Here is a 12,524-nt window from a genome sequence, read left to right on the forward strand (position 1 = left end):
TCAATGGAATACAAGGGGGATCCTAGAAACAGACACTGTGTGTGTGTGTGTGTGTGTGTTAACTTGATGTACAATAGAGATGACATCATAAGTTGGTAGGGAAAGGATGGAGGGCTCAGTAAATGGCATCAAGGAACAGGCTTTCCTACGAATGAAAAATAGATGCCAAATTCAAGTGGACTAAAAAATAAATATGGCACCCGGCCAGGCGTGGCTCAGCAGTTGAGCATCAACCTAAGATCCAGGAGACAAAGGTTTGATGCTGGGTCAGGGCACATGCCCGGGTTGCAGGCTCGATCCCCAGCAGGGAGAGTGCAGGAGGTAGCCGATCAATGACTCTCATCATTGATGTTTCAACTCTCTCTCCCTCTCCCATCCTCTCTCTGAAATCAATAAAGATATATATGTATTTAAAAAAAGAACAAATATGGCAAACTCAGGGTGAGGAAGGAATTCTTAGATAAGCAATAATAAAGCACAACTCATAAAGAAAAATAATTGATCTATGACGCTCTCAAAATTTAAATTGCCATTTAACAGAAGACACTGTAAATATGATTAAAAGACAAGCTACAGACTAGGTTGAAAGATCTGCAATACATATAACAAAGGACTAGTACTCAAAGAATTCCTGCAAACCATTAAGAAAGAGTCCCCAACCCACACAAAAAAAGAAAAATGGGCAAAAGATATGAATAAGGAGCCTTCATCAGAATAAACTTTAATAGCCAATAAGCAAATTGAGATACAGCTGTACCTGGGTTTTCGAATGTACTCCGTTCTAGAAGACCATTTGAGTTCTGAAACGTTCTAAAACCAAGGGATCAACAGCTGACAGCTAGGCCTCAGGATCTTGCACTCAGCAGAAGCAGCGTGGCATGTTCAACTTCCGAGGCACGTTCAAAAACCGAAGCATTGACTTCTGGGTTTACAGCGTTGGTAAACCGAAATGTTCGTCAACAGAGACGTTGGAAAACTGAGGTACCACTGTAAATAAATAGAAACAATTATAAGATGGGATTTTATGATCAGCTAGAAAAAAATAAAAACATATATCAATGCCAAGTGTTTGTGAGCATGTTGGAAAATGGGAACCTTTCTGTGCTGCTGGTACACTCACACTCTGGAAGGCAATTTGACAATAGTTTGTAAAGTTGAAAATGCACATACCTTATAATCCATTGATTTCGCTACTTTAACACCAACTCTATGCTATTGGCTGTATCATATAGGCTCTCAAAATACAGCTACACATCCCATGGACTACCTATCATTTTTCCGCTAAAGTGCAAGGTGACAACCTTTCCTAAAGAAATTCTCACACTTGTGCATAGGTCATATGTATAAAGATGTCCTTTGCAACATTCTTTATCACAGTGGAAAATATTAGAAACTAGTTAAATGTCTATTAGTAGGGTGATGGATAAATAAAATGGGATATATTCTAATAATGAAATACTACACAGTGATGAAAACAGATGATTCAGATTATATCAGTAAGAAAATATCCCCCAAACCTATTGTTGAGTGAATAAAAGAAAGTTGTAGAATGATAAATATTTTGAAAGATTACAATTGGTATTAATTATAAACACACATACAAAAGTATATTTTATATATTTATGGGTGTATAGGTATTAAAATTTTTAAAATATGGACTGATAGCCCTGGCCAGTGTGCTCAGTGGTAGAGGGTCGGCCCGCACATGGAAGACAGCCCCCGTGTATGCTGTGAATTCAAGGAATAAAGAAACGCTAGAGAAAGGGTTTTGTTTTTCTCCAGCCACTGCATTTCCAACAGGTTCTGTCAACCGTCTGTCCTGTTCTGCACAGACATTCCTCGCAGTCACCTACTACTGTAGATGGAGGGAGGACAGCTGGAAGAGCAAAGCTGGTTCAGCCGCTTCTGTTTCAGTCCCGTCGAAGGTATCTGGTTTCCACTACTTTCCATTCTCCAGCTTTGGTCCCAGTAGCAGGAAGGGCTCACCTCAACACGCTGAGACACACAAGTAGGGCAGCTGTGACCCCAAGGGGACTTTCCCAGGGTCACCCAGCAGGTAGAGGGGAATAGGGCCTGGGACCTTGGTCTCCAGAATCACTTCCCAGGACTCTTGCCTCCAACTACATCCTATTGTAGTTACCTGCAGGACCCGGGTGACTGCAACCCTCCCCTCCCCTCACATTCACCTCTGACTTCTTGGGGGCCCTAAGGACAGATGTGTCTGGTCCCAGCAGAACTGACCCAAATGGCACCATCCACATAGAGGTCAAAGTAGATGGGAGGAAGGGATGGCAGGGTGGGTGGGTGGATGGATGGACTGACGGACGGTTGTGTGAATGGGGAAGGAGGCTGGTTGGCTGGTAGGATCCTGCATGGGGAGGGGGGCAGGAGAGAGGTAACTTTTCTCGTCTCAAGCAGAATCTGAAGAACCCAGGACCCACAGCAATGAGAGCCCAGCCCCAGCACGTTGCTGCTAGAAAACCGAGGCCAAAGAAGCCAAGGGCTTTGCCCAGGGCCGCAGGGAAGTCGGGGCAGAGCCGGAACCGGGACCCGGGGCTCGGCGCCCGGGCTCAGGGTTCCTTCCGCCCCCGGCCCCGCCCCCCGAGCCTGACCGTGCCGGGGGGGCGCCCTCGCCCCCACCTCCGGAGGTGCCGGCCCCGCGCGGCCCCAACAAGCTGCCGTTGTCCCGCGGGCCCTGGGCCCGGCACACTGGGGCTTTGTCCAGCCCCCCGCTGCGACCCAGGGGAGGGGCCCCCACATGACCCAGGGGGTAGGAGGAGCCTGCGGCGGCGGCGGCGGCGGCTCCACCATCGTGTCCCTCCCTGGCCGGGGGTCCGCGGGCGGTGACGGCGGCGGCGGGGCCGGGCTCGGCGGGGCCGGGGACACCGGGGCCCCTGCTCCCCGCCTGGCTGCCCGCGCCGGGCCTGGGCCCGCAGGACAGCTGCGACCCGAGCGCCTTCGGGGCCGCGGGCTGGGGGTGCGCCCGGGCCCCCGCCGCGGGGATCATGGGGAATGGCATGACCAAGGTAGGCGGCGGCCCTGCCGCCCCTCGCCCGCCGCGCCCGCCGGGCCGCGCTGCCCGCCGCTGACCTTCCGCGCGGCGCGTCCCTGCGCGGCTCTGCCTCTCTCTGCCCGTGACTCTGAGGTCGCATTTCGCCGTGTGTCTCTCGGGCTGTCTCTCTCTCTCTCTCTCTCTCCCTGGTCTCTGTCTCCCGATGGGTCTCCGTCTCTGCCCGCTTCTGTGACTGTTTTCTATTCCTTCCTGTGTCTTTCTGTGGCTCCCTGTCACTCCCAGACTGTCTCCCTGACTCCGCTTCTCTGTCGTCTCTGTCTCTGTCCCCCTTGTCTCTGACTCTGGACTCTCTCTCTCGGGCTGTTTCTCCATTCTCCCCCCCCCCCCACTCCCTCAGAATTCCCCACCACCCACCCTGGGGGGTCCGCCTCTCCCCTGCCCTCCCCTCTGTGCTCCTCCCCCCTCCCCCCCAGGCCTTTGTGCCCTGCCCCCTCTTTCCTCTCACCCCTACCCAAGGTAGCCTGCCCTGGTGCCCCTCTGCCTCCCCATCCCTCTCACAGAGTCCAGGCCCGCCAAGGAAGGACAGTGCTCCCCAAGTCTTGAGGCTCAGACACCCTTCATGGATGGAGAGCGGCCGCGGGCCGGCTGGGGTGGGAAGGGCGAGCTCCCCCACCCTCCGACCCTGCCTGCTGACCCTGCCTGTCTCTCCTGTAGGTACTTCCTGGACTCTACCTCGGAAACTTCATTGGTGAGCACTGCCCACTCTGTCCTGAGGCCATGGCACTCTGCCTGTCCCAGGCCCATGTCCATCATTCATGCTCTGGCCCACGCACCTTGGAGGCGCTCAGGAATGGGGCTGGGGGCAGGAAAGTGGTGCCAGGCTGGGAGGGGAATGGAGCCACAAGGACTAAAGGGTACATGGGCGGGGAAGTGTCTCCAGGGCCAAGGGCTGTGAACGCTGGAAGCTGGGCAAGTCTGCACCTGCTCTGAGCCTCAGCCTCTCTCTCAGCACAAGACCCACCACCTCTAAAAGCTCTTTCAGCCCTGAGGTTCTGGGTTGAGGTGTGCTTGGAGGTGTTGCTTCTAGCTGGAAAGCTGGGGATCCTTCCCCCCACAACCTCCTCCTCAGAGGAGAAGTCCTGGAGACTGGACTCTACCTCAGAAACTTCATTGGTCAGCACTGCCCACTCTGTCCCAAGGCCTTGGCGCTCTGCCTGTCCTGGGCCTGTGTTAAGAGACAGGCTGGTTCAGGGCTTGTGGGACCCATGGTGAGAAAAGTCACTTCCATCTGCAGAGTCAGAGAAAGCTTCAGAGAGGGAGGGGCATCTGAACTGGGACAGGGCCTTCCCTATCCACCCTGTCCCCCACTGGCCTAGGTGCTCCACTCTCATAAACCCTGATCCCTTTCTCCCTGGAGCTCCCTCGGCAGCTCACGCCACATTGATTCCTGAGTATTTGGCTAACTAAGGTCTGAATGCCATGAGGGCAGCCATTGACCCATACCTCTGTGCCCAGCCAAGACTGCACGTAGTGAGTACTCAGTAAATGTGCTGAATGAGGGCTTGGGCAAAGGGAGATAGAGGGGATGTGTGTTATTTGCTCTGATTGTAAAAGGTCTGTATACACTGGAAATCCAGCCCCTAGAGATGACCACTGATAGCAGTGTGGGGCATACCCCAGGGTCATTTTTCATCTCTTTGTCGATACAGATACTAGATTTAAAACAAAACTGGAAACCTATTCTGCATGTTGTTCTGTCACCTGTATTTCCCATTTAATAATATATTGTGGACATCCTTGCACATCAGCATATAAAGATCTGCGGAGTATTCCAGTCTGAATATATTTTTTATCTAGCTCCCTTTTGATGGACATTTAGTTTGTTCCCACTTTTAATTATTTCTGCTGTTTTTACTGTTATACGCAGCACTGCAGAGAATATCGTCCTCTGCACATGAGACTTCGTGTGAGCAAACCCTTCTGTAGACAAGGTTCCTAGAAGTAGAATTACTGGGTCAAGGATATGCCAGGGAAGGGTGTTTGCGATGGAAAGGATAGCAGGGGGAAGGTGGGGGAGATGCTGGGCTGTTACCTGCGGGTGCCCCAGAGACAAGAATGAAGCCTAAGGGTGGGGGAGGACCTGTTATGCCAGGAGCAGGAGGTGGCAAAGGAGCTGGGAGCTGGCAGAGGGTGAGGTGAGGAGAGCTGGGCAAGGAATCTTGCTTCACTTGACCATCAGGAACACATAAGTCACACCTGCCAGGTTGGCTCAAGCTTCCTGTTTCTTTCAGATGCCAAAGACCTGGATCAGCTGGGCCAGAATAAGATCACACACATCATCTCCATTCATGAGTCACCCCAGCCTCTGCTGCAGGTACTCCTGACCCTCACCCCAGGGCTGCACAGGTTGGGGAGGGGGCTTCAGACCCCCTACAGCACCCGTTTATCATGTACCTACTATGTGCCAGGCCCTATACTGCCTTCCTGGCCCATGTATCCCATTTGGTTGAAAACTGGCCCGTTTTACATTAGCATCCAGCCCTATTTGATCCCTATTTGGCAACTGAGACCCAGAGAGGTAATTTGCCTAAACTCACACATCCTGGAAGCTAAGGAGCTAGAATTTGAACACAGGCCTTCTGGCCCCAGATGCCTCCACTGAACCATATAAAGGCCCGCTCATGGGCTTCCCATTGCCCAACTGAATAGATGACCCCAGATGGATGATCTGGGCTCTGTATCCTGCCGCGTGACCTAGTGTTGTGACTTTGCCTCTCTGTGCCTCTGATCCTTCAGCCCTGTCTGCCCCCAGGGGGCTGCTGTGAGGAGGCAAAGGGGCTGTGGGATGATGAAGATGCCTTGCATACTTAAAGCATGGCTCCCACTGGAACACTGGGCAAAAGTGGGCGAGGGTGTTTTGACCCCAGAGGAGGAAAGCAGGAAATCCAGACCACATGTGCTGGAGTCAGGAGGCCTGAGTTCATATCTTCACGTATTCTCTCTGTAACCTCGGGTATAGGATATCACCTCTCTGAGCCTTAGTTGTCTGATCTGTAAAGAGAATTTATAAGAGTACTGACCTCACTGAATTGTTGAGAGACACATAATAGGTGCTTAACAAATTACAGCTGATATAATACAAAGTTAATTATACTCTTATCCAACAGAGTCACTTCCTTCTTATCTGTTACAGTCTCTGTCATCCACTGGAGGGAAAGAACTGTGGGTGGGAAAGGGCTTTGGAGAGCTGAGATTCAGACCACATTCTGTCACAGATTTGCTGTGTGACCTTGGGCAGGATCTTTCCCCTCTCTGGGCTTTAGTTTCCCCATGTGCCTGATTTGATGATTTCTAAGAGCAACCTCCAATAATCTGTGATTCCCAGTGTCAAAGAAGAAATTTCCAGGTCAATGGAGTCTGATTTTGTTTTACGGTGCAGGCTTGTTTTGGAGTAATTGGAGTATGCAGTCACTAGATTGCATGGGGAAAGTTGTCAAATCATGAATATATTTACTAATGAAATGATTGCTTGCAAAATGAATCCCTGCTCCAACAGCCCTTTCCTCTTCCCACAAGCGTCTTTCCCGCTCCATCCATCAGTGAATTTACCAGTTAGAGTTTAATTGTGCCCTGCAAATGCAAGGCCAAATGTGTTGCAAATGAAATTGCAAACCTTGCAAAAGATGCAGGATTGAGTGACTTTGGGGAAAGTGAGTTAGAGAAAGGCTGGACTCTCACATGAAGCCATTAACAAAAGAGGACCTAGCTAGGGTCCCTTAGCCACTGGCCATTGGTGGGCCAGACACCTGAAAAGAGCCATTTGAGTATCAAATGATTAAGAGAGATTCTTGAGAAAAGTGATGAGGTTCTTGGAATGTGGGCAAAAATCATCTTTATGATCTTGTGTGAAGGTGAAGCATGAAGTGAAGGAGTTGGAACAAGTTTGTTGGAAAAGCTACTGACAATTTACTCCTTGTTTTAATAATTAGCACAAAATTTATAACCACAATTCATGAAGTGTAAACTTATTTTCATAATTTTTGTTTCTTTTCAAGAAAATAAAATCTGCGTTGCCCTTCTTACTATGTAATTTTGTAATCCTCATTTGGAGGGGAGTCACTGTAAGTGGTTATTTCCAGGCTATTAAATGAAAGGTCCCTGGATCCTTTTTATCAAGTTCTTAGAAGGTTCTAGAATCACAGATGGTCAGAGCTGGTAGGACCTCAGAGATGGTGTCTACCCTGTTTGAACAAAGAGGACAACCGTGGCCCAGAGAGGGGCAGGCACTGGTCTGAGGTCAGGAGGTCTTGGGGGCCCAGGCTGGGTAAGGGGGTGCAAGCAAGCCCCTCCCCACTGCCTGTGTGTGTTTTGTACTTTCAGGGAATAACCTACCTTCGCATCCCAGTGGCGGACAACCCTGAGGTACCCATGTAAGTTCCCCAGGATGGACTGACAGATGGACAGACAGCTGCCTTCTGTGATGGTGGGAGGGCAGATGGGAAGTGCTCTGGGGGAGAACAGAGAGAACTCAGGCCAGAAAGCTGTCCTGGGACCTGAGCACAGATGGTCTCCCAGCCCCAGGTTTGACTGTCTCAGCCATGCCTTTGCCTGTGCCCCTGACCAATACCATTAACCTCCCAGAGCTGAGTCACTTCTGCTGTGAATTGGAGAAAGTACCCTGTCTCACAGGATCAGCCTCACCAGTGGATTTGAAAAGGTCAGGCTCAGCTGGTTCCTGGCCTTGGAATTAAGACACCTGGGTTTTGGCCAGGCTTTGCCATTTACTTGCTGTGTGACCTTGAACAAATCACTTCCCCTCTCTGAAAGGGAAAATGGGGGCACAATCAGCATCGAAGAGGCTTTCCAAGATCAAATAGTGTGGATTGAGGATCTAGGACAAGGCCTGGAGTGTAATGGGGCTCAGAACACGGGATTTTTGTTCATGGAAGCAGCAGTGCCTCCAGCCTGGGAGGGGTCCAGACAAGACATTACTGCCCCTCTGAAATCTTGCTGTCAACCCCATTGTATACTATCACTGTCCCCCGATGCTTTGATTGCAGACCCCAGAGGAGGGCAATCCCTGTGTCTTCTCCCACCCATTTCCTTGAAAAGTCAAAATACCATCCCCTCCTCCGTGTAAATAGGATCCACAGGACGCATTGGGGAGATTCTCCTGCCTCTGTATGGGGTCTGCCATGATTGGCCTCTCTCACCACCCCAAGGGCCACCATTATTGTTTCACACACATCTCCACCTCCTAAGATAGTACTGGCCCTGCCCACTGCGCATACTAGCTGGCCTAAGGACCCCCAGGCTCTTTGTCTCCTGCCATATCATAAATGGGGAGGGGGACAACTCTTAGGAGACATGCCCCCCCAGTGCTCCCTACCCTATTGCTTTCTTCTCTAGCAAAAAGCACTTCAAAGAATGTATCAGCTTCATCCACTGTTGCCGCCTCAATGGGGGGAACTGCCTTGTGCACTGGTGAGTTAAGACGGGAGTGGGGAGAAAGAAAGGAAGTGACTGTCCTCCATCCTGAACACACACACTCATCTTGTGGGGAAGGAGGAATGTGTGACAGAGCTTGTCCAGTTGTCACAATGGCTGACAATCCACCATTCATCTGATAGAGACTGAAGGGGCTCAAATCAGGGCTCTGTCCTTTACTAGCTGTGAGGCCATGGCCAAATAGCCGTGTCTCCCTGAGACTCAGTTTCCTCATCTGTAAAATGGGGAAAAGAATGCTGACAATGATGGACTATTGGGAGGGACAGGTGAGGTTATGCAGGTAGCCAAATACCCTCCAATAGTTCTGGCTCCCTCTCCTCCTCTCCAGGCCTTCAAGGCCATAGTAATGCAGGGCAGTGGAGAACCCTGGGCTGGGAGACAGGACCTCTGAGTCTTCCCAGGAGCCCCTGGTCTAGTAGATGTCACTCATTTCGTAACTTCTCACTGAGCACCTACCCTGTGCTGGAGCCCCAGCCACAGGAACAGCTCCCTCCAGCCTTGTCTCTCACCCTCTCTCCCTCCTTCCCCCGCTCCAAATGCACTGGCCATCTCCCTGTTCTTCAAATCCACCAGGCTCCCACCTCATGGTCTTCCTACACGCTGTCCAGAACATTCATTATTAATCGTTACCCCTCTTTCAAGACTCAGCTTGATGTCACTTCCTTGGGAACACCTTCCCTCACCCCCCCACTAGATTAATATCTCTTCCTATACCATCTCGTAGCCCCTGGACTCATCTTCAAAGTCATTATCACCACCTGAAATTGTTTCCCTCGTTAGTGTCTCTCTCCCCCAACCATACTACAAGTACCAGGATGACAGAGACCATCTCTGTTTTACTTCCCACTATATCCCCAGTACCTGAAAAATAACAGGCAATCAGGAGGTGTTTGTTGAATGAATGAATGAAATGTTGTTTCACTCAGGCTTTTAATGTGAGGGAATGCCTGGGGGATTCTCCAGGCAGAGGGAACAGAATGGGCAAAGGCCTGGAGCTGGGAAGATACATAGGTCCTGGTAGGTTCCTTGTGGTTGGAGCTCAGTAGGCAAGGGTGGGAGAGCTGAAGTGGGGATGGAATGTCTGGGGGGCACAGAGGATGTTGGCCCTTACCTGAATCTTGGGGGTTGGGTACCAGCTTTGCAGGCATCTCTCGAAGCACCACCATCGTGACAGCATATGTGATGACTGTGACGGGACTAGGCTGGCAGGAAGTGCTTGAAGCCATCAAGTCTACCCGGCCCATTGCCAACCCCAACCCAGGCTTTAGGCAGCAGCTTGAAGAGTTTGGCTGGGGCAGTTCCGGGAAGGTAGGGACTGGGGCAGGGGCAGGGGCTGGGGCTGGGGCAGGGTGGGAGGCTCTTCTTCGCACTTGAGCTGAGCACTGATTTTAGGATAGAATTTAGCCTGTGCTTCAGACCTGGCAGAAGGTTTTTCTGGGGTTTCAAACTCATGGCTCTTGAACTAATATAGCCCCTAGGTGTATTGTTTAGATAGCCAGATGTTTTCTTTCCCTTTTTAATTTAGAATTTGAATGCCTATGGGCCAGACTATGGACCCTTCAATTTGATCAGGTCCCAGAACTGCCTGCTCTACCTGCTGGTACCCTGAAGGGCACTTGAGGAGAAATGTCTATCTCCTTTGGGGAGAAATGTCTATCTCCTACTCCACCCCTGGATCCTTGATGAGGCCAAAGCAGTTCCTTCTTTTATGCCCAGTGGGCAGATGACATGGAGATGTCAGGAAATGAACAGGGGATGAGAGACAGAGAGAGAAGCAGCAAGTACAGGAAGGCTCTCATCAGGTGGCAGGCTGGTACCCAGAGGATTGTCTACAATGCCCTAGGGAAGAGAGAGGCAAGGAAGAGGCCCTGTGTGAGCGCAGCTGCTGTGCGGGGGGGGGGGGGGGGGGGTCGTAATGTGGTGGTCCCCACTGTGCAGGTAGGAGGGGCCCTTCAGCAGGTCTGGAAGATGAAGCGTCAGGAGAGTGGGTTTGGGGAGGGGGAAGAGGCGCGGGGCGGGGCTCAGAGAGGGGCCGGGAACTCGGCAGGGAGGCTGAGGCCCTCCGGGAAGGGGCGGGAGCTCCGCGGCCCCGGGAGGGGACTGGCCGGCGGCCCGGCGCCGACCCCGCCCCCTGTCCCCCCCACCCCAGCTTCGCCGGCAGCTGGAGGAGCGCTTCGGGGAGAGCCCGTTCCGCGACGTGGAGGAGGTGCGCGCGCTGCTGCCGCTGTGCAAGCGCTGCGGGCAGGGCGCCGCGCCCTCGGCCGCCTTCCCCGCGCCGCAGGCCTCAGTCTCGGACGGGATCCTGCAGCGCCTGGTGCCGCGGACGCCCCGGGAAGCCCACCGGCCGCTGCCGCTGCTGACGCGCGTCAAGCAGACTTTCTCTTGCCTCCCGCGGTGTCTGTCCCGCAAAGGCGGCAAGTGAGGACCCCGCGACTCTCCCTCCCGACTGGTCCCCCGCGGGGGCCGTCCGGGCCTCCCACGGCCTCCAGGAGGGCCCGGAGCCTGTGGGAGCCCCGCCCCTGCCCCGCTCCCGCCCCGCTTGTCTGCAGTAGCGTGTCCTCCGTCCGCGCGCGCCTGTGTTGGGCCAGCCTGCTGCAGCCACCTGGTGCCTTAGGCCGCGGGCTGGAGGCGGGGGCGCACGGCCCCCCCTCTTACAGGCGCGGGAGTGGGAGCGAGTGCGTGGGGGTTGAACGGGCCTGGAGGATATTAAAGAGACACAGAAGCTGCCTATCTGAGTGCCTCCCAGTCATTGAGCAAAGGCGGGGCAGCGGGACTCCGCCGGGGGCCTGGATCCTGCGGGAAGCGGGACGGGAGGGGCTCTGCATCCCCTGGGGCCCGAGGAGCCTGCCATTCTGGGTACACTCTGGGTAAATTGCAGTCCCCTGGGCTGAATTCTGAATACTTCTCTGACATTTCTCCCCAGGCCCTGGTCTCCTGACTAGGCCCCTGAGTCCCTCCTTGTCTCTGAATCCCCTTCCCCCCCTCTGAGCCCCTCCTCCTCTCCAAGGCCCCTCCTCCTCTCCAAGGCCCTTCCCCTTCGCTATTCACAAATACTAGCTGGTAAAAGCCTCCCTCAAGCCTGACCTTTTATGTAGGGGAGTTCACTTAATCCCTGGGCAGGCAGCTTGCCCAGGACACCAGCTAGAGTAGGGGGGGCTGGTGAACCTAGGCTGTTTGCAAGGCATGATGGTTGTTGAGAAGCAGCTCCTTCTGGTCTTGGAGATTACTGGAGGGGAGGATCCACCCCCAGCTAGTGGCAATGACCCTTCCCACCTAGAGTTTAAAAGCCAGGCAGCCCAATAAAGCAGCAAACTGATTTGAAGGATGAGCAGAGGTCATTGGAGCTGACTTTTCCTAAACTAAAAGTAGCCCGATGTTGAGAGCGGTCTGAAGTACCTATAATAATATAGCCACCTGCATGGGGCTCTGATTATGCACCAAGCACTGTGCTCTCGTGTTGCTGATATTCTGGTGAGAAAGACACCAGATAGATAGATAAGCAAAAGAAAAAAATAAGTGAGGGAGTGAACTCATGCTATTTGGAGAGAAGCATTCTAGGTAAAGAGAACAGTAGGTGAAACGGCCCTTAAGGTAGGATCCTCTGTGAAAGCAAGATGTCTGGACTCATCACAGTGCAGGGAATCTGTGGTAGTCCTGGCTAGTTAGGGCATCACCATCCACTGGGTTTAAAACGCCATTCTATTTCTACCAGTATCTTCCCCTACTTAACCTTCACGGTCCTGGCCATTGTGGCTCAGTGGTTGAGCTGTCGACCCATGAACCAAGAGGTCCCTGGTTCCATTCCCAGTCAGGGCACATGCCCGGGCTGTGGCTCAACCCCCAGTAGGGGGTATGCAGGAGGCAGCCAATCAATGTTTCTATCTCTCTATCCCTCTCCCTTTCTCTCTCTAAAAAAAAAAAAAAAACCAACACATTTTTTAAAAAACAAAACCTCTAGAGCTCCCATCATCAATAGGACAAAACAAAGCCCCTGGATCAGCTG

General features: G+C 52.6%; 2 protein-coding genes across 8 annotated transcripts in view; one reads left to right on the forward strand and one right to left on the reverse strand.

Moving 5' to 3' along the window:
• The window catches only part of TTLL9 (tubulin tyrosine ligase like 9), a 35,507-nt gene extending 33,415 nt beyond the window's left edge, over positions 1-2,092 (reverse strand). For all 5 annotated transcript variants that reach the window (XM_081149899.1, XM_081149897.1, XM_081149898.1 and 2 more), the window contains exons 1-2: positions 1,854-2,092; positions 758-987 (exon numbers count right to left, since the gene is read on the reverse strand). The gene's annotated coding sequence lies outside the window, so the exon portion shown is untranslated. The remainder of the gene's footprint in view (positions 1-757; positions 988-1,853) is intronic.
• A 519-nt stretch (positions 2,093-2,611) lies between these two features.
• DUSP15 (dual specificity phosphatase 15) lies at positions 2,612-11,247 on the forward strand. Of its 3 annotated transcripts, XM_081149914.1 has the most exons (7): positions 2,618-3,026; positions 3,728-3,761; positions 5,305-5,387; positions 7,394-7,443; positions 8,423-8,497; positions 9,658-9,829; positions 10,671-11,247. In XM_081149914.1, exons 1-7 carry the CDS (start codon positions 3,006-3,008, stop codon positions 10,941-10,943), a joined length of 708 nt encoding a protein of 235 aa, XP_081006040.1. In that variant the 5' UTR covers positions 2,618-3,005; the 3' UTR covers positions 10,944-11,247. The 3 variants fall into 3 exon arrangements, with proteins under 3 accessions (XP_081006041.1, XP_081006042.1, XP_081006040.1); XM_081149915.1 differs by lacking the exon at positions 8,423-8,497 and having other exon boundaries at positions 2,612-3,026; XM_081149916.1 differs by lacking the exon at positions 5,305-5,387 and having other exon boundaries at positions 2,616-3,026.
• The last annotated feature ends 1,277 nt before the right edge of the window (positions 11,248-12,524 follow it).

Source organism: Miniopterus schreibersii (assembly GCF_964146895.1).
Source record: "Miniopterus schreibersii genome assembly, chromosome: 10".
Taxonomy (NCBI): domain Eukaryota; kingdom Metazoa; phylum Chordata; class Mammalia; order Chiroptera; family Miniopteridae; genus Miniopterus; species Miniopterus schreibersii.

What these genes read in the sequence shown, in the direction of transcription:
- DUSP15 (XM_081149914.1), top strand. Translation starts at nt 3,006, where the DNA reads ATGGGGAATGGCATGACCAAG. An exon ending in GGGAACTGCCTTGTGCACTG is followed by an intron (nt 8,498 to 9,657) that starts GTGAGTTAAGAC and finishes GTTGGGTACCAG; the next exon opens with CTTTGCAGGCATCTCTCGAA. An exon ending in GCTGGGGCAGTTCCGGGAAG is followed by an intron (nt 9,830 to 10,670) that starts GTAGGGACTGGG and finishes CCCCCACCCCAG; the next exon opens with CTTCGCCGGCAGCTGGAGGA.